The sequence below is a fragment of the Oncorhynchus gorbuscha genome, linkage group LG14 (assembly GCF_021184085.1).
Source record: "Oncorhynchus gorbuscha isolate QuinsamMale2020 ecotype Even-year linkage group LG14, OgorEven_v1.0, whole genome shotgun sequence".
NCBI classification, from domain to species: domain Eukaryota; kingdom Metazoa; phylum Chordata; class Actinopteri; order Salmoniformes; family Salmonidae; genus Oncorhynchus; species Oncorhynchus gorbuscha.
The window spans coordinates 25713487-25734850 of NC_060186.1; the positions used below are offsets into that span (position 1 = coordinate 25713487).

General features: G+C 42.9%; 2 protein-coding genes across 2 annotated transcripts in view; both read right to left on the reverse strand.

The window, feature by feature from the left end:
- Positions 1-3270: 3270 nt before the first annotated feature.
- Positions 3271-18250, reverse strand: slco1d1 (solute carrier organic anion transporter family, member 1D1). The gene is made up of 15 exons (XM_046297604.1): positions 18016-18250; positions 17643-17741; positions 15795-15936; positions 15219-15351; positions 14842-14966; positions 13761-13907; positions 13208-13306; positions 10844-11131; positions 10088-10252; positions 9405-9600; positions 5570-5735; positions 5055-5251; positions 4383-4447; positions 4119-4236; positions 3271-4049 (listed from the first exon to the last, which is right to left on the reverse strand). The coding sequence occupies exons 2-15, from the start codon at positions 17691-17693 to the stop codon at positions 3824-3826; spliced, it is 2118 nt and encodes a 705-aa protein (XP_046153560.1). The 5' UTR covers positions 17694-17741; positions 18016-18250; the 3' UTR covers positions 3271-3823.
- Positions 18251-19240: 990 nt separating this feature from the next.
- LOC123994716 (mucin-19-like) overlaps positions 19241-21364 on the reverse strand; it is a 30320-nt gene continuing 28196 nt past the window's right edge. The window contains 6 exon segments of the mRNA XM_046297640.1: positions 19241-19873; positions 19996-20104; positions 20524-20563; positions 20668-20775; positions 21022-21059; positions 21166-21319. Coding sequence (XP_046153596.1) covers positions 19702-19873; positions 19996-20104; positions 20524-20563; positions 20668-20775; positions 21022-21059; positions 21166-21319 — 621 coding nt within the window. The 3' untranslated portion in view covers positions 19241-19701.

The window sequence follows — 21364 nt, forward strand, 5'->3', positions numbered from 1 at the left end:
CAGCATGAAATTCAAAGGAGGCGATAGACAGATGGGTAAGGGGAGAAAGAGAGAATGACCACTTGGGAGAGATAAGGATCCCGATGCCACCACCCCGCTGACCAGAAGCTCTCGGGGTGTGCGAGAACACGTGGGCGGACGAAGAGAGAGCAGTAGGAGTAGCATTGTTATCTGTGGTGATCCATGTTTCTGTCAGTGCCAAGAAGTCGAGGGACTGGAGGGAGGCATAGGCTGAGATGAACTCTGCCTTGTTGGCTGCAGATCGGCAGTTCCAGAGGCTACCGGAGACCTGGAATTCCACGTGGGTCGTGTGCGCTGGGACCACCAGATTAGGGTGGCAGCGGCCACGCGGTGTGGAGCGTTTGTATGGTCTGTGCAGAGAGGAGAGAACAGGGATAGACAGACACATAGTTGACAGGCTACAGAAGAGGCTACGCTAATGCAAGGAGATTGGAATGACAAGTGGACTACACGTCTCGAATGTTCAGAAAGTTAAGCTTACGTAGCAAGAATCTTATTGACTAAAATGATTAAAATGATACAGTACTGCTGAAGTAGGCTAGCTGGCAGTGGCTGCGTTGTTGACTTTGTAGGCTAGCTGGCAGTGGCTGCGTTGTTGACACTACACTAATCAAGTCGTTCCGTTGAGTGTAATAGTTTCTACAGTGCTGCTATTCGGGGGCTAGCTGGCTAGCTAGCAGTGTTGATTACGTTACGTTGCGTTAAAAGAACGACAATAGCTGGCTAGCTAACCTAGAAAATTGCTCTAGACTACACAATTATCTTTGATACACAGACGGCTATGTAGCTAGCTATGTAGCTAGCTACGATCAAACAAATCAAACCGTTGTGCTGTAATGAAATGAAATGAAAAATGTGATACTACCTGTGGAGCGAAGCAGAATGCGACCGGGTTGTTGAGTGCGGAAGTTCTATTCAGTAGACGTTGGCTAGCTGTTGGCTAGCTAGCAGTGTCTCCTACGTTAAGGACGACAAATAGCTGGCTAGCTAACCTCGATAAATTAAGATAATCACTCTAAGACTACACGCTCTAATCTACACAATTATCTTGGATACGAAGACAGCAAAGACAACTATGTAGCTAGCTAACACTACACTAATCAAGTCGTTCAGTTGAGTGTAATAGTTTCTACAGTGCTGCTATTCGGTAGACGGTGGACATTTGCTAGCTGGCTAGCTGCTGGGCAGATAGCAGTGTAGACTACGTTAGGACGACGAAATACGAAGTTGCAATAGAAGTGCTGACTGTTTCACTTTGTTGTCCTCTTTCTTTTCCTTTTTCTTCTGTCCTTCTTTTGTCCTTATTTTGTCTTCCTTTCTTCTGTTAACAAGATATTTTTGTTGTTATTCTTTGTAAGCTAGATAGCTTCTATAATTGTCAAATACACAAGCGCCTACCGATATTATAACTGAAGCAGAAATTGGCTGCACAGAGCGGCATTAAGAGAAATCCCATGCGGTCTTGTTTTCAAGTTGGAACACTGGAATATGATGTAATCTACACCTCAATGGAACAGGGCGGCAGGGTAGCCTAGTGGTTAGAGCATTCGACTAGTAACTGGAAGGTTGCAAGTTCAAACCCCCGAGCTGACAAGGTACAAATCTGTCGTTCTGCCCCAGAACAGACAGTTAACTCACTGAATAAAATAAGAACTTGTTCTTAACTATACATTATCGTTCAATTTGCTCTCTAAGACGAGGTTCTTGGTACTGCCTATTACCATAACATTACCTCATCTAATGGCATATATCAATTGTCAATTCTAGATACTCCCATCTCAAATACCCCCTCCTGGACAAACTCCCGGAGAGGAGTGAGCCTCTAGGTCATATACTATATATACATATATCTCAAGATAAGTGCAACATCAGAGGGGACATACAATGGTTCCAGACACTGCCATACTCCTCCCCCCAATGGGAAAATGAGGGAGTGACTGGGGTACAGACATAGTGGAGCCCTTTACATGGTTTCACAGATATATTCATTATGAAGACAATGTTCAAACCTGACTTCTCCCTTTCTGATATTCTGCCTTTTACCAAACATGTAAAAGACAAGCCTGACCTCTCCTCTCTCTGGGCCCCAAGTGACTTTCTCCACATAAGCATATTATGTAAATAAATAAAACATCTTATTTATCCATGTTACCTAACTAATTCTTATTCAGCTACGACAGGCCACAGTACAAGGTTTTACAATACTTTAAGTCAGAATACTTTACCATGACTGTTTAAATTGAATTAATGTCAAGTATTTTCAAAATGACATTTGACACCTGGGTTTTTATGTGCTCCAATGTTGTCACGTTTAGTGTCATGATATCACATGTTGAAATTTTTCCTCTCCTATCTTGTCCCATTTATTTCATGAGATTGTGTTTTAACATGTCTTGTGATGTTAGGTTCTTATTTTTCAGAGTAAACAACTCACAGACACCAGAGATGCTTAAAACCAAGTTTAATTCTGCCCAATTACTTCGCTACTATGGCCTATTTATTGCATTACCTCCTCATGCCATTTGCACACACTGTATATAGACTTTTTTTCTATTGTGTTATTGACTGTATGCTTGTTTATTCCATGTGTAACTCTGTGTTGTTGTTTGTGTCACACTGCTTTGCTTTATCTTGGCCAGGTCGCAGTTGTAAATGAGAACTTGTTCTCAACTAGCCTGTCTGGTTAAATAAGGGTGAAATAATATATATTTTAAAAAACGGTCTTTACAGCTGTAATTCAGACAGCCAAACATTTCTCACCATCACAGGTATATATATCCCACTTAAGACACTCCTCCTTCTCTCCAATCCTTACATCTTATGGTTCCACAGGAAGAGGGTAACCAGATACTAAACTCTTATTACTCCCTTCGTGGGATCTGACCTCACCTCCTGACCTCAACCTCTCCTTCGCCTAGTCCACAGATGTCCATCTGCCTCCCCTATAGAAGTCCTTTGATCTCCTCCCGTCCACCCAGCACATTCCACAGCCACTCTGTCTTTCTACAGATCTCACTCCTTAATACACTAAGCGTCTGATCTATCGCGTCTTAAATATCTCAATGTTCAACGTTTCGAATCCAACAGTGTAGTGTCATGGCGATATGCTGACATTTTGCCTCCCCTTGTTGTCACATTTATTTAACATGCGATCATGTTTTCACATGTGCTCACACAGTTGATGTCACGTATAGTTTCATGGTATTTACGTTGCTTCGCATGTTTTGTGTAGATTGTTGACCCCACAAATGTTTTGACATACATTTTAATCCACTTTGTAACACACTAAAATGTGAAGAAATACAATGGGTCTGAATACTTTTGCAAGGCACTGTATATAACAAGAGAGAAATCGAAATAGGACAGAAATCAAGTTTCGAAAGAACTTGTAAGAGGTTTTTTGTTTATAGTATGTACAACGGTCCTTCAGATGGGAAAGGGGGAGATAGAGACAGGTAATAGGTGCGGCCTGTGGTTGGCAAACTATTCATAATAACTCATATGGGAGGAATACTTCATTGGGGTCTCGTATATTGAATACTGCATTAATAACATTGAGAGGATGGTAAATATATCAGGGCTTTGGTCGAACAGATCTAGCAGCAAAATCAGTTTCACAAATAGCGATCAATTCCTACCAATGTACTGGGGCTTGGCTTAAGACTGTACCGAGTTGTGGCAAAACACAATGTACTTGTTCATTCGACAAGTCACCAAATACCCCCAAAAAACACTTCAGGTGGATCATGGGCATGACACAATACAGGATCAAAAACCATTTGTTTTGGAAATCTCTGGTATCTCAGATGGTGCTCTCATTGTCCCTGTCCAGGTCATCTTTGTTCTTAAAGATGCTGACCATGGCATGTCCATTGGGATTGTTGTTCCCATTGGCCTCCAGGGCTGTAGCCTTGGCCTGGCTTCGCAGTTCCAACTTCTTCTGCCGCTTGGACAGTTGCAGGTACAGCACCCCCCACAGCAGGTTGGCCAGGCCGTACAGACAATAGACCAGACCCAGGAACGTTATTCTACGGGGGGAGAGAAGGGACAGAGGTTAGAATAAAGTCCATTTATCAGTTGAGTTCAGTTGACTGTACCTGAATGCATGTGAGTCGTAGAATCTGCATGCTCCTTGACCCCCACATCGCTTTAATCCCCACTTCAGACACGTCCTGTCAATCAAAGCTCCAAAGTAGATAGGGGGAGGGATTCCACCTGCAAAAAAAAAAAACACAAGTTACTGAAGTGTTTTACTTTCTCAAGTTCCTCAACCAAAGAAATTGAATGAAAATAGAACATTTTGAGAATGTTACACAAGGTTCTACGATTGTTCATACCCTCAACAAACTTCTCTTACTTACCCAGAGTTCTGCCTATCAATGTCTGCATCCCAAGAGCCAGTGATTTTAAATCGGGGTGTATAGATCTGAAACAAAACAAAAGCAACACATTGAGGGTAAACAAAGTTTGCAAACAAAAACAATACAAAAGTGATTCCAATCACAGGTGGGCAGTTTCAGTTGTGTAAAGTTAAAAAGTTCTACTAGTTTTTGGGGGTATTTGTACTTGACTATTTATATTTTTGGCAACTTTTACTTCACTACATTCCTAATGAAAATAATGTACTTTTTACACCATACATTTTCCCTGACATGTTGAATGCTTAAGACTGGAAAATGGTCCAATTCACACACTTAACAAGAGCACATCCCTGGTCATCCCAGCTGCCTCTGATCTGGCAGACACTCAGAATCATATCTGAGTGTTGGAATGTTTGCTTAATATAAGGAATTTGAAATGATTTCTACTTTTACTTTTGATACATAAGTATAATTTTGAAATCACATGTCCTTTCAATACTAACTTTCAAACCAAATACTTTAAAACTTTTACTCAAGAAGTATTTTACTGGGTGACTTTCACTTTAACTTGAGCCATTTTCAATTAAGGTATCTTTACTTCGACTCGAATATGACAATTGGGTACTGTTTCCACCACTGGGCAGCTCCATCCATCCTAACGTCTTGTCTTACCTGAGCAGGACGATATAACCAGATGTGCCCCCGCAGGCAGAGACGAAGGCCCCCAGGACAGAGACAGCCATGTAGAACTTAAACATCCTGTCACAATCACTCTTCCTGGGGCACTGTCCCAAGATGGCGGACATGTTGGTTGGTGGAGCCATCAGCCCCCCCTTCAGCTCCTGCACACATGTGCAGTTATGGAACTCCTGTGGAACAGAGGAAGGAGAAGATGGAAAAAAACAGAAGGAGAAACAGCGACTTTAAATTCATCAAAGTTGGTTATGGGTTTGACCCACAAGGGTGCACAGGTTTTGGCTCCAGCCCCGGTACTAACGCAACGGATTGTGTGGTATAGTATGTAACATTCCGAAGTGTTCGCTGGAGTTCTACACTCATATGTTGTCCCTATGGAAACAGAGACCTCTGTAACAACAGAGCCATGCGTTCATGTGTTAATAAACAAGGCCAGAGGAGTTGAGAGTAACTCGGATAACATTTAGACGTTTAGTCATGAGATGTCTTACCATCTCCTTGCCTACGCCCGTGGAGATCTTGCAGCCAGCAAGACAGGGGGAGGCATAGGTGATGCCATTTCTGGCACACACAGGGTCCCAGTGTTTCAGGGAACAGGAGCAGCCCATGTTACACTGAGATAGCAAGCTCTCCTGTTGGTAAGACACCTCTGTAGCCCTGGAGGATAAAGGTAACAATGTAGCTATGAGTCAAAAGTGTGACAATGTATTGTGTTTATTGTTTTACACGGCAGTCCAGTGCAACGATAATGAACACAAAGACAAAGATCAAAGTTTGTATTTTGTTATCTTATATTATCTGAATCAGTAGCAGTAGTAATAGTCAAGCAAAATCTGATTTTGTAGCAAGCACACTGTGCTTCATGCCTTCTCTTAGAATCACCGTATAAATGCTAAGTCCCCAGATATTACATTTCTACAAATTATTTTACTCTATTTACGCCATATGAACTACAGTATATACCCTTGGTAACCCACTTCTTGGGTTGTCACACTGTAGGAAGTATTGGATGAGGAGGCAGGAGAGGAACTAACCCTAACCCTAACCTTTACAGTGCTTTCAGAAAGTATTCCCTTGACTTTTTCCGCATTTTGTTGTGTTACTGCCTGAATTCAAAATGGAATAATATGAACTCAGCAACAAACAAAAAAAAGTCATCTCACTGTCAACTGTGTTAGTTTTCAGCAAACTTAACGTGTAAATATTTGTATGAACAAAATAAGATTCAACAACTGAAACACAAACTGAACAAGTTCCACAGACATGTGACTAACAGAAATGTAATAATGTGTCCCTGAACAAAGGGGGGGGGGGGGTCAAACGTAACAGTCAGTATCTGGTGTGGCCACCAGCTGCATTAAGTGCTGCAGTGCATCTCCTCCTCATGGACTGCACCAGATTTGCCAGCTCTTGCTGTGAGATGTTACCCCACTCTTCTACCAAGGCACCTGCAAGTTCCCGGACATTTCTGGGGGGAATGGCCATAGCCTCATACCCTCCGATACAACAGGTCCCAGACTTGCTCAATGGGATTGAGATCCGGGCTCTTCGCTGGCCATGGCAGAACACTGACATTCCTGTCTTGCAGAAAATCACACACAGAATGAGCAGTATGGCTGGTGGCATTGTCACAGTGGAGGGCCATGTCAGGATGAGCCTGCAGGAAGGGTACCACATGAGGGAGGAGGATGTCTTCCCTGTAACGCACAGCGTTGAGATTGCCTGCAATGACAACAAGCTCAGCCCAATGATGCTGTGACACACCGCCCGAGACCATGATGGCCCCGCCACCTCCAAATCAATCCCGCTCCAGAGTACAGGCCTCGGTGTAATGCTCATTCCTTCGACAATAATTGTGAATCCATCACTCCTGGTGAGACAAAACCGCGACTCGTCAGTGAAGAGCACTTTTTGCCAGTCCTGTCTTGTGCCCATAGGCGACGTTGTTGCCGGTGATGTCTGGTGAGGACCTGCCTTACAGGCCTACAAGCCTTCAGTCCAGCCTCTCTCAGCCTATTGCCGACAGTCTGAGCACTGATGGAGGGATTGTGCGTTCCTGGTGTATCTTGGGCAGTTGTTGTTGCCATCCTGTACCTGTCCCGCAGGTGTGATGTTCAGATGTACCGATCCTGTTCAGGTGTTGTTACACGTGGTCTGCCACTGCGAGGGCAATCCGGTGTCTCTCCTGTCTCGCTGTACCGCTGTCTTAGGCGTCTCACAGTACGGACTGTGGCGTACAGCTGGTCAGCCACCAGGGGGAGACTCGTCGAGGCCTGGTAGCAGATGGGGTGTACATCATGAGGCGATGGCTCCATCTGCTGGACGTGCCAGGTCTCGACTGGCTCCCCAGCCGTGACTAATTGGGGTTGATTGGGAGCTTGTGAGTAATCAAGGGCTGATTGCTCACCAGCTGTACAAGCCCCATAAGGCTGCCAGAAGGGCAGCACACAAGGGGACTGGGGGAAGTAAGGTGACTTCCGTGTAGTTGGAGACGGTGCCCGAGCGGAAACGAGGGAGTTTGTGTGCCAAACAGGATACAGCAAGACCCAGAGCCCAGAAGACGGTATCCCGGAGAGGGTCTCATGGGGGAGATCTTTTCTTTTTTGAACTATAATTTAAATAAACACCCTTGAAACTGAGCTAATCCTTCTCTGTCTGTGTCTGAACTGGGTAAACGTCTTGACCAAACCCCCTGGTCTGCCACAGGACATTGACATTTATTGCCCTGGCCACATCTACAGTCCCCATGCCTTATTGCAGCATGCCTAAGGCACGTTCACGCCGATGAGCAGGGACCCTGGGAATCTTTCTTTTGGTGTTTTTCAGAGTCAGTAGGAAGGCCCTTTTTAGTGTCACTGTGACCTTAATTGCCTACTGTCTGTAAGCTGTTATTGTCTTAACGACCGTTCCACCGGTGCATGTTCATTAATTGTTCATGATTCATTGAACAAACATGGGAAGCCGTGTTTAAACCCTTTACAATGAAGATTCGTGAAGTTATTTGGATTTGACCAATTATCTTTGAAAGACAGGGTCCTGAAAAAATTATGTTTATTTTTTTTGTTGAGTTTATATATACCTTTTACACACAATACACCATTATGATGAAGTCAAAACATGTTGGTAGGCATTTTTGAAAATGAATTGAAAATTAAATACAGAAATATTGAATTTACATAAGTCTTGACACCCCTGAGGGAATACTTTGTAGAAGCCTCTTTGGCAGCGATTACAGCTGAGTCTTTCTGGCCTAAGAGCTTTCCACACCTGGATTGTACAACATTTGCCCATTTATTCTTTTCAAAGTTCTTAACTCTTTCAAATTGATTGTTGACCATTGATAGACAACCATTTCCGCGTCTTGCCACTCAGGAACATTCACTGTCTTATTGGTAAGCAACTACAGTGTAGATTTGGTCTTATGTTTTAGGTTTGTCCTTGCGTAATGTGTTTTATTGGATTTGTCCCCAAACATGTTTGTTATTCACAACAAGAAATGAATGACTTTGCCACATTTTCTGCAGTATTACTTTAGTGCCTTGTTGCAACATTTTTTTATGTACAAGCTTCCTTCTTTTCACTCTGTGAATTAGGTTAGTATTGTGGAGTAACTACAATGCTGTTGATCCATCCTAAGTTTTCTCCTACCACAGCCAGTCAATTCTGTAACTGTTTTAACGTCACAATTGGCCTCATGGTGAAATCCCTAAGCGGTTTCCTTCCTCTCCGGCAACTGAGTTAGGAAGGACGCCTGTATATTTGCAGTGACTGGGTGTATTGATACCCCATCCAAAGAGTAATGAATAACTTCACCATGCTCAAAAAAGATATTCAAGGTGTGTTTTTTCATTTTTTTTACACATCTACCAATAGGTGCCATTTGCGAGGCATTGGAAAAACCTCCCTGGTGTTTGTGGTTGAATCTGTTTTTGAAATTCACTGCTTGACTGAGCGACCTTACAGATAATTAATTGTATGTGTGGGGTACACTATTATTCCAGGCAAAGTAAGTCTATGCAACTTTTTACGTGACTTGTTAAGCAAATCTGTACACCTGAACATATTTAGGCTTGCCATAAGAAAGGGGTTGCATACTTATTGACTTAAAGACTTTTCATTCATTCTTTTGATTCCTATGTAATTTGTAAAAATGTAAAAAACATAATCCCACTTTGACATTATGAGGTATTGTGTGTAGGCCAGTGACACAAAATCTCAATGTAATCCATTTTAAATTCAGGCTGTAACCTAACAAAATTTGGAAAAAGTCAAGGGGTGTGGATACCTTCTGATAGCATTGTATATTACATGAACTACAGTACTTACCCTTGATAGGTCATGGTGAGGCCAGCCACCTCTGAGTTGTCACACTGTAGGAAGTACTGGATGAGCAGGAGGCAGAAGGAGAGGAAGGAGGAGACAATGGAGAGTCGGGCGGCTCCCAGAACGCTCAGCTTGAACCGCTTCATCACCAAGCCTCCCACGATGACCCCAACTGCCACCGCAGGCAGGTTCATCGAACCTGGACAGAGACAGACAAGTCTGTAGTACTTTATTCTCCCAAAAGTGGTCAAATCATTTGCCATGCAATCACATTTTAAAACATAAAACAGGCTAAATTGAAAGATTTGTAAAGACTGTCAGGAAAGTAGTTGAGCATAGATGGATACATGTGTATAACTAATGCATAGCAGAGTATTTTAAATGCACTGTTACTGCTGACAGTATAAGCTGTGTGGGAAAAGTGTTGCATGGCAGTCATGCACAATATGAGCTAGATACTCGTGGACAAGTGGTGGTGAGTAATCAGGTTAGCTACTGGACTATCTAATAACAGTGCAGAGTGCTCTTTCAGTTTAAAGTTGCTGCCCACACATGCACACACTTTTAGTCATGTTTATCTCAGTCACATGTTCTTTCAGTGGCAACGTGGCTTCGGCTCTCTTCTGAGTGGAGGAGAGAGAAGGAGAGAGAACGTGTCTGTGTGTGCCTCTTGTACTGTTGCCGACCTATCAAGAAGATTGCCTTGGAGGGAGACTGCCCGTAGACCTGCTCCATGAACTTGGGTTTGAAGGTGATCATCCCTATGAAGCCATTGAATGCCACCACGGATGTCAGGATGATCAGCAGGTAGACTTTGTTGCTGAACAGCCTTTTCAGGGACGGCACAAAATCTGGAAATACCAAGAAATTACCATTCAGAAAGGCATATTGTAGTATTCAGTAACGTCAAAATAGTTGGAGGCAGGGAAATCCAATGTTCAGCAATACATTGATCACTCTAGTATAATGTCATAGATAAGGTACAGTATCAATATCATAGGTACAGTATCCACCATATAATGAAATGTGGTCAATGGAATGTGGTATTTGTAATCATTTGGCTGTAGTCAGAGTCTGTACTGTCACTAAGTTGTCGGTCCTATATCTCGCATAGATTAGTGCTTAAATGGGGTCAGGGGTTTGGGGTCTGTTAAGGGTCAGTGGTCAGACTCTGGATCAGGTTTGTCTAAGCTGTAATGTCCATCAATGATTGAAGACAATGCAAGAATTCCGCCGCCCCAGTTCCATTAGTCACTAGCCTCTTTCCCCAGCACCTAACAACTCTGGGATCATAGATTTCAAAGTATTGGACAGATGAAGGTTAGTTATCAGAAACACAACTTTGGGCAAGGTGGAGCAATTACTTTTTCCAACACCTACCCCACCCTCTCTGAAGCTAGGCGAAGGGACTAGGAATGTAAATGGAATCAATCCCGCAATACCTTTAGCCATGGCAGCCATGGTGACAGGCTGTGGTGCATCCTCCTCAGTGTTGTCCTCCGGTAGGAAACTGCCCTGCTCCGGCTCCACCTCTGGGGTGTCAGAGGAGCTCTTCGCCTGTATGTCCTCCTTCTGTCTCTTTTTGCTGGGGCTCTTGCACTGCTTAGCCAGAGTATTGGGGAGGAACCAAAATGGAATCCCAGCCAGGAGCATCAGGAAGCCAGATACCAGGAAGCCTAACCACCAGGCCCCCACCCAGCGAGAGTCCTTGTGGTTGATGGAGATGCTCTCTGTGGGTAGGAGTGAGATACAGATGTGAGTGAGTATGAGGGTGAACATGGTCAGTTGATCAGACATTGCCTTAAAATAACTAACTGGGCTGCTGAATTCATTCATTCCATGACAATCTGAAATAATAGCAATAATATCAATATCAATGTTATCAAGTAATGGTCATAATGTGAAGACTCAGCTACATGGCACAATTAGCTCTACAGAAATCCCTGGTAATCTTAGCTCTTTAAAGAACAGCATTACTACACAGCAAATTCTCCAGTTGAATAAACACCGATTCTTACACTGTTCCAGTGTCTATACAGGTCCACACTTTTCAGTGTTAAATTAACACTTTGCTTAGTGTAAGGTCTTGTTTGTATATTTTCCAGTGTGCCTTTCGAGTAGTTACCTCCCATGTCTGTATATGTTAGTGACAGAGACATGGTTGTTCATTGATTTTCAGTCTTGTGACCATCACCAAGTGCGATCCAAAGCGTATATGTTTTCATTACAATCAAATTCTTTAAGACACTACAATAATGAGTGCACAAACATTAAGAACACCTTCCTATCATTGAGAACTGCTGGCCCATGTTGGCTGGCAATTGTGTCAAGTTGGCTGGCTGTCCTTTGGGTGGTGACCCATTATTGATACACACGGGAAATTGTTGAGTGTGAAAAACCCAACAGCATTGCAGTTCTTGACATAAACTGGTGTGCCTGGCACCTACTACCATACCCTGTTCAAAGGCACTTCTTTTGTCTTGCCCGTTCACCCTCTGAATGGCTCAAACACACAATCCATGTCTCAACTGTCTTACGGCTTAAAAGTAATTATTTAACCTGTCTCCTACCCTTCTTTTACACTGATTGAAGGGGATTTAACAAGTGCCATCAATGTGGGATCAATGTGGGATCATAGCGTTCACCTGGATTCACCTGGTCAGTCTATATCATGGAAAGAACCGTATGAAATACTATTTTGTATACTCTGTATTTCATAAGGCTTAGTTTTACCCTAATACTGTGGCCTGAAACTCATGGTTTTACAAGCCACTTCAGGTCTGCAAGTCACATCATGCTGGCTTGCAAAGTCATGTGTAATTCCTATTGGAATCCAGCCAGAATGAGAATATCAAACATTCGGAATTGTTATTGACTCGCAACCTGCATTCAGCATGATTGCCAGGGTTGGGAAAACAGAGATATGACAGTACATAAAGCATATAAACTTGAACAACCATTTCAGTAATGGGTGAAATAAGTCCAAGTAACAGATTGGATTCGTTTAGAACAATGTAATATTATTTATAATTGAATTGCATAAAGTTAATTCATCAATCAATGTACATTTAGAAAAATACAGAAATTGAAACAAACAATTTAAAAATTCACCCTGTAATAGAGCATGCTAGGATATATGATAATGATGGGTGTGGTTTTGGTTCAACACTGGTTATTAACATCAACACCGGGGTTATTTTAACACCACTGAGTGTTAATTTAACTCGTACAGAGTTCATTGAACTCCTGAATGAACATTAGAAATGTTCATTCGAAAAATCAACAAAAGTGATCACTGCCCAATTTGCTGTGTGGATAAAAAATATACTGTTATACTAGATAGACAGGAGAATTATTATCTTAATGCAAACCGATGTAAATGTCTCTATGTTTAGAAATGACCATCAGCACCCAAAAAGTCCCAACCAATAACCCGAGATGACCAAACCGTTCTGCAAACAAACCACACAAACAACTACCCTCTGACACGATTTAGCAACACCATAGAAGTTAATCAACTTCAGATTCCACCCAAATAGATGGATTAAATTAAAATAAATGAAAATCAAATGTATTTATAAAGCCCTTCTTACATCAGCTGATATATCAAAGTGCTGTACAGAAACCCAGCCTAAAACCCCAAACAGCAAGCAATGCAGGTGTAGAAGCAACTTAGTAACTAATAAATGAGGCAAATGCAACATGATTATTAGTAACATAAATACAATATTGATGTGCACATATAAATACATCCTAACGTACATAAAATAGACAATGTATGATTTGTTCATTCAAGAGTCAGTTACCTAAATCCACAGAGCCAATGTCCACGTAGATCTTGGCACAGAAGGAGCCAAACATGAAGCCAAATACAGGCCCCAGGATGCCAACAGTCTGTAAACACGCTGAGGCAGAGGAGACAGGGAGACTTCTTCAGATACAGTTCGAGCAACAGAAAAGACAGTAGATTCAACTGAAGTTAGTTCGATAGTTTGGCCATATTCGTTTGCCATATGGTTTGCTGTAGCTGATACATCTAAGTCAGCTATTGCTATTTGCAGGATGGCATATTTTGATATGGAATGCATGAAGAGGTTGTTTCTAACCAAGGTTTACACAATACAAGTGGGAGGTGTTGGGTGAAGTTGCCCCAAGCTCCTGATCTTGGGTCAGTTTTCATTTCCCCACTAATGGTTCAGTTTAGGATTGAGGAGGGGAAGCTAATCCTAGACCTACATCTAGGGGAAACTTCATCAGGGAGCGGTGTGGTATGGAAGAGGTTGAAGAGATGTCGTACGGTATAAAAAGAGGTTTACTAACCAATGTTGATATGGTACACCTGAAAAGTGTTTAACTAACCAAGGTAGATGGCGGTGTTCTCCTTTCTGGCGTAGTCGTCCAGATAGGACACTCCTAAAGGCATCACAGGCGTCTCTCCGATCCCTCGCAGCATGTTACCCAGGAATACATAGATCCACATGGACGAGCCTGCCTCCTTCTCACACGCTGTGGGGAGCACAAAGCACGCTTTCTTAAATCCTGGGGGCTCAAAGGTGTGCATATTTTTGTTTTTTGCCTTTGCAATAAGACACTTGATTCAACTTATCCACTCATCAATCCTTTGCTTTAAATCAGGTGTGTTAGGGCTAGTACCAAAACAAAAAAGTACACAATTTTGGTTTCCTAGGACCAGTATTCAGGAAAAAAAAGGCATACAATTAGGATCAACTTTCTTGTCCTTAAGGGTAAAATGGTCTTGAATACACATTGATGCTCCATAAAAAAAAAACTTGTGGCAATTTTTAATATAAAAAAATAATAATTAAATCCAATTTTGTGATATCCAATCTTGTCTCATCGCTGTAACTCTCCAACGGGCTCGGTAGAGGCGAAGGTTGAGTCATGTGTTCTCACCGAAACATTACCCGCCAAACCACGCATCTTATTAACACTCGCCCAACCTGGCAGCCAGCTGCACCAATATGTCTGAGGAAACACTGTTCGACTGACGACCAAAGTCCGGCCCGCCACAACAGTGTAATGAGCCATGTAAAGCCCAACCCGGCCAAACCCTCCACTAACTCGGACGACGCTGGGCCAAAATGTGCACCGCCCTATGGGACTCCTGGTCACGGCCAGTTGTGACACAGCCTGGAATCGAACCCGGGTCTGTAGTGACGCCTCTGGCACTTTTAAGCTGTGACACACCATTTATCTGAGATTGGCACAGTGGAGGTTGGTAGGAGGAACTATAGAACAATGGGCTCATTGTCATGGCTGGAATGGAGTAGATGGAACGGAGTCGTGTTTTCCATATGTTTGATACTGTTCCATTAATTCCATACCATGTATTCCATTGAGCCCGCAATACTGTATGTAGACTACAGTTCCCAGATGCAGCCAGACTCTGATGCTGCAGTGATGGTGAATGACTCGTTACCTGCTTTACTCGCAGCTGTGGACAGATCATTTATGACCAGATGACTCGTGTTGGCCAGACAAGGCAGTATACTTTCTGTCGAGTTTTCCTCAGGTATATGTGACAGGGTTGTTTCATATACATACCTGCATGGGAAAGAAATGAAATGTATGTTTCCTCTGTAAAGTGATACAGTGGCCCTGAGAAGGCACGTGTCCCTTCTTCATACCCAAGCATTTCTTTGTTTTTGTTTTTGTACCACTTCTTTTAGAAGTGTTAAGATTTTCTCTCAATTCTTTATTGTCAAGCCTCGCGTTCAATTGACATGTATACACTATTCACAAATATAAACCGCCTAGAGATAAATTGTCAATAAACCCAATAAGGGGTGTACTCACTGTCCCTGGAAGAAGTGTGGCAGAGCAGTTAGGAAGGCCCCAGCAGCCATAATGAGACAGCCAATCCCTATCAGTCTGGGCCTGTGGAGCTTCGCCCCAAAGTAGCTCACAAATGCTATCACCAGCAGGTTACCTGGTAGGAGAGAGAACAGAAGCATGACACGGCCAATGAGTCATGTTTATGGAGCGAAAGTTAGAAGGCAACACCTCACAGGGCACAGGCTTTTACTGTTCAGAATCAAATCAACCCTGATACTTCTTGGAATGTATTTCGTAAAGGATTGTGAGCAAAATGGTGAAAATTCCACCTAGCCCATTACAGGCCTTTAACTTTCGACCTTATTTGTCCCAGAGGAATTTTGATTGTGCAGCAAGACCACACATAAAAAGAAACATGGTATGGTTAGGTGGAGGCCTTGAACTGTGCTGCTTACATAGATGTTCAGGACAAGTACGTATATGGGTCTAGGGGCCAGGGTTTGATGTCCTCTTGTAAGAACAATAAACATCATCTATTGATTTCGGGCCCTGTGCAAACAAGGCCTTAGGACTAAGTACTCAGGACATTAGGCCTACCAATCTCAAAGCTGCCATCGATGACTCCTATAAGTGAGCTGGGGATGTCGAAGCGTCTCTCTATCTGGGTGACAGAACTCTTCATGTAGCTTCCCCCGAAGGCTTTTGCGAAGTACACAAAGGACAGGGAAACCAGGAACAGCTATGAAAATAAACACAAAGCAGAGTTAGATGAAGGCAATGTCCCTAGAGTCTAGATGTTGATCTGGGGCCAGATTTGTGTTTCTCCGGATTATAGTTAATGTTGGGGGTTGGGAAGGGTAAACTGACATCCGAAATCTACCCAGAGCACACGAAACAACATCGAAGGGTCAGGAAAACATGAGTATGGATTGTTTGACACCACTTCCACTGTCCTACAGTTGATTGTTCATAAGACAGGACATCTACTGTAGTTCAAGACGATCCTAAAGAAACGAATAATACCCAGACACAGACAACAAGACTCATTTGACCCATTTGGAAAAGGTGTTGTCATCCAGCCACGTGCTGATATCTCTTCAGTTATGGGATTCATAACAGACAAAGTAACAGGTTATCGACCACCGTAACAGTCAGTTCTAGGGACTAACTTTGAATAACTATTATTGATCTATGAAATAATGTTAAATAAAAATACATCTATAAGTGAATGTGTGTACAGACACTGTCTTTCAACCAAATATTTAGGTTGAAAAACTGCTTTGTCATTTTACAGGTCTGGCTGTTGGATGACTCAGCAAAACGTGTAACTCTTGTATCCACCCCTCCTGCTTCACCACCTTTTTGCCTATTTGGCCTCCCACACCTTCAGTCCCTTCAGTTCAGATATAGTTGTTAGTCAATCTGCCGTTGGTGTTTTTCTTCTTCTAAAAGGCCGAACCTGAGCTGTACAGAGAATAAACAACTCCAGAGTTGTCGGTAAAGGTCTGGGTCAGAGGCTCTCCATGGAATACGTTTACACAATCACTGCAATCCCATTGGCCATAGGACACAGCAGTGAATATAACAGCCAGGCTGCCAGGTTAAAAAATCTTCCCAGCGTGAAATAGTTCACAATAGTTCTGATCTTGTTCTGATTGTGACGTCATGCTGTAAAATTTCCCCCAGCGTGACAACGTTGCCAGTTCAATAGTTGCAAGCGTATCTCTTTATGTGGATGACTGAGCTCGTGAGGATGCTTCCCTCTCACACCTTCTAACTATTCTGTGGGCAAGCGCATATGCTTCACACATCTGCCAATCAATGGTGACACGGAGTATTGACACTGACCAATCAGAAGCTTGTTGAGGCATGAGGTCAGCATATAAACACCCAGACTTGAGCAACAAAGTTGATGTGAGAAGAGATTTTTTGGGCACTACTTTTTTGATTGACAGTGCATATATTTGTCAGTTAGATAACTAAATCAAGGGCAAGGGAGGGTGAGAGAGAAACATCCGCATGAGCTCAGCCATCCACATAAAGAGACGCACATGCAATTATTGAACTGGGAACTATTTCACGCTGGGAAGATTTTTTACCTGACACAGGCGGCCTGTCAATACTTGACTTACTTAGTCGTCTTCATTCCTATATGGAACATAAGGCTTCCACGAGAGAATGGCACTATTCCCTAGTTTCTGCCTGTCTGGCCAATACTTCAATCAGTCTTATTTCATCTTCTTGAACATTTCCAGGATATGTATTTTTCAAGAGACACCAGTTAAGTTCTCCTTGCATGTTCTGTGTGGACCACTATTAAGTTCCAAATGTTTCTTTCCAAGTACATCTAACTTGACTGTTTCTCTGCATCATCTACTAGGAGGCACACGTCCTTACTACCCTGAATACCCTGATGAAGACGCATTGAGGAATTAAAACACTGACCTTCAGTTTGGAGCAGCAAGGCACCCGGGGCGCCTTAGTTTCAACACTCATGATGACCTCCGCGGTTGACACAGGTAAATGTAGAGTGAACCAGCGGACCTACGGGCAGACAGACGGCAAGATCTGGGGTTGACTACTGTGATGGTCAAAAACCTTCCGTTAGAATCACATTTTCATAAGTACACAAATGTCAGCGCAGCTACGCAGGTTAAGCATTACATAATCATTTTCTCCTCCTGTTGCTCTAGTCATTATTACCAATTATCAATCAAATCAATCAACATACTATGTACAACACACACTTTCCAGCACAAGGAATGTTGTGAAATACAGTATATTGATTTAAAACAAATACAAAAATACCAGTTTTTACCAGTGCAGCAGCAGAGGTCCCACGAGGAGATGGAGAGATGTGTTAGAGCAGCAGAGGATTTCACTGACAGGACTGGTTGAAAAGCAAACCTTTATCTTAAAGAGGCATTATAGCCCAGGTAGTTTGGATGCTGGATGTTGATTGGCTGAAACTCAAACATCCATTCTACAGTAATCAGTAACCCACCGGCCACCACTCATGTGAACCCTTTGATCATGTCGACATTCAGGTCGTCCCCTAAAAAAATGTGAGTGACCATGAGAGAGGTAGGGACCCAATCATAGGAATCCTGGAGCAGAGTCCACAAGGTTCACGGAACACTATGTCGCAGGCGCAAAACAAACAGACAAACAAACATGCTCACACATTTACACACACAACCGCTGAACTCATGGAGAGAACATCATATGAGAGACTCCATGACACACCGTAAATCCTCTCCTTGAGTCCTACTACTAAAAACGGTGCATTTTACAAGCAGGTCAGGTAGAGCTAAAGTACCAATCTTCTACAGACTTGCAATAACTACGGTCCCTTTTTCCTCCCTCGTGAAACTCATGAATGCTTTTCTAAGGCAGGGTGTAACCGTGCCTGTTCAAAGTCTTCCAGGCCTTTGTTGTAGAGTTTCCAAACAATGTCGCTCTCCCTCAACTGAGGATGGGACAGGAGGCTGTGGAACAATGGTTCTCAACCAGGGGAGCTAGAACACCTAGTGGGCCTTACAGAGTTCTGACGGGTCTCTGGAAAAGCATGGAAAAACCGTGAACATGCCAACATGAATAGAGAAACATCAGCAACAAGAACACAACATTTTATGGGAGAGCACTGTTAGTTGTTTTAAGGTGAATATGTTATTGTTTTATACGAAGACAAAAAGGGTTAGTGACATTGTGCCATTTCATTTCAGTGGGGGTTTCCTCTTTAAAATGTTCTCCGAAAATATTTATATTGTTCTTACAGGGGGTCTCCAGATTAGAGGGGTGTCTCAGTAGGCCACGCAGAGGAAAGGTTGAGAGCCCCTGGTAGCCATAGAAACGGATCCTGATTGGTAGGTAATAGTGCACCTCTATAGCTCTGATAGGATTAGCAACTTTCTTTGAATTCAGCTAATCAATGCTGATGTTAATGTATCAGGTTAATCTCAATCAATACTCATGTTAATTCAATTCATGCAAATTCATCAACGAAAGTCAACTGATTGTGATACGTAAACGGTTGCTCAATGTAGAGGCTTCAGAACTTTATTGAAAATAAATCAGCAAAATCAAAGTGGTTACAGTTCATGAAATAAACGTTTCAATAAAATAAGAAAATCACTTTCAAATTGGAGCTGCAGTCATTTAGCCGAAAAGGTGCTAAAAGTGCAGGGTTGATCATTAGAAGATTTCCTATGTGAAATCTATGGAATACATACGCAATCAACGATATGCTACACACAATGGTCCACTTCCTACACTGGAACAGAGTATATGCAATATAGAAAAACCTATTACACCAAGGAAACATTAAGCCGCTGCTCTGCACAGTTTACCCTCAACACACCGACCAAGACAGTATTATAAGAAGGTTGCAGAATCTAGAAAAAAACATTGATTTGGCACATTTTCACCATCTTAATAACAGTTGAAATATAGATTTTCTTTGGTTTGTGTGCATGTATGTACGTTCAGAACACAAGGCAATGTTTTACTGCAATGTACTGCACTTCTGGCACTCGCAGCTGGTAACACGTGCATACAGGTGTGGCATAACGGAGCCCCCAGTACAGGTCAGATTCATTGACTTCCTCTCATAACTCCTCACTCTGCAACACTCACACTTCTGTTCCAGTTGGAGAACACTGCGAGCAACAATCCACCTGAGGTTTAGAGAGAGGGAGGAGAAGAGAAGAGGACCGGACATTCACATTGTCGTTGTGTCACACACTCGTATCCAGAGCAACGTACAGTAAGTGCATTAATCATCTCTGGCCAGTCTTACCTTGTCTCTGTCCCACACTGGCCTTGACACATGGGCAGCTGTAGTGTTGCTGTGCAGTTGTCTACAGTGATGTTCACACTAGACACCCTGGTAGCACAGGTCTGGTTACCTGGGGTAGGGACAACGGCAGTGTGTGAGTGGGGAAAATGCATCAACCTCATCGTCACCACAGTTCTTTCTCTGAACTAAAGTGCTCTATGTTGAAAACTTTAACAATTGTTTTAACAGAGTACTGACAAACAAAATACTAAAATATAGTTTTTTTTGTGTGAACTGACCCTTTAATACAGTTCAGAGTTACATTGTACATAATCATACGTTGGAGCTATAAGCAATAGATACAAAGACTAGGAAACGTTATATTGTTGCTGATTTTCTAGTCTCTCCTTGCAGTGGAAATGTCCACAGTGAATAAGTGAACCACCTCAGTTCAACCACTAGATGTCCGGCCCTCCCTCTCTTCATGGTCAGTGTGACCAGACATGAACAAATACCTACAACACAGACTGGGGATAAGAGTTAGCTTACATGTGTAGCAGCAATGTTGTTCGTCCCATACTCTGTCCTCCTAGAAACAAAACAGTCGCATTGAAAAGTTCTATAGTTCCATACGTTGTGAGAAGAAGAAAAAAAAGATGTCTTCATAAATACATTTGAAAGAGCAGCGGGTACCTCTGAGCAGTTCTGATGGGGACACACCCTTCTCACTGTCTGAGTGCCTTCTCTGGTACAGCTATAGGACTCACAAGGCAGGGCAAGATCTGTCCATCTGTCTCCCACCTAACCAAACAGGCACACAGACATCAGATAAGAAGAGATGCCAATGTGTGCAAAGGTATTGTGTGTGTTTGTGTGTGTTTGTGTGTGTGTGTGTGTGTGTGTGTGTGTGTGTGTGTGTGTGTGTGTGTGTGTGTGTGTGTGTGTGTGTGTGTGTGTGTGTGTGTGTGTGTGTGTGTGTGTGTGTGTGTGTGTGTGTGTGTGTGTGTGTGTGTTACACCCCCCCCCCCTAAACATCTGGATGCTTACTTTGTAGGTCCTTCCATTATAGTTACACGTCTTCTCAACTGCAAAGGAAAGTGAGGTCATGTGAGCACTAGGAAGGTGAGTGCATTTAGAAACGCCCTGTCCATGCATCGTTATTATTATTCCGTATCAGATCCATCATCTTACCACAAGTCTGTTTGCCACAGCAGCCGGTGACCAGGACTGAGTTCTGACTGCAGAGAGGTGGCGGGGGAGGGGAGGGGTTAGGTTGACACTCCTCGGTCTTGGTTTGGTTACTACACGTACACACCTGGCAGTTGGACTGCCATGTCTCCCCAAGCTGTAAAACAGAAGAACATTCATACTAAAAAGTACCAGTATATCA

Coding starts and splice junctions, on each gene's coding strand:
- slco1d1 (XM_046297604.1), bottom strand. CDS start 17,693: ATGAGTGTTGAAACTAAGGCGCCCCGGGTGCCTTGCTGCTCCAAACTG. Junction 4,237..4,382: donor ATTGATAGGCAGAACTCTGG/GTAAGTAAGAGA, acceptor TTTTTTTTGCAG/GTGGAATCCCTCCCCCTATC. Junction 4,050..4,118: donor TACGACTCACATGCATTCAG/GTACAGTCAACT, acceptor CTCCCCCCGTAG/AATAACGTTCCTGGGTCTGG.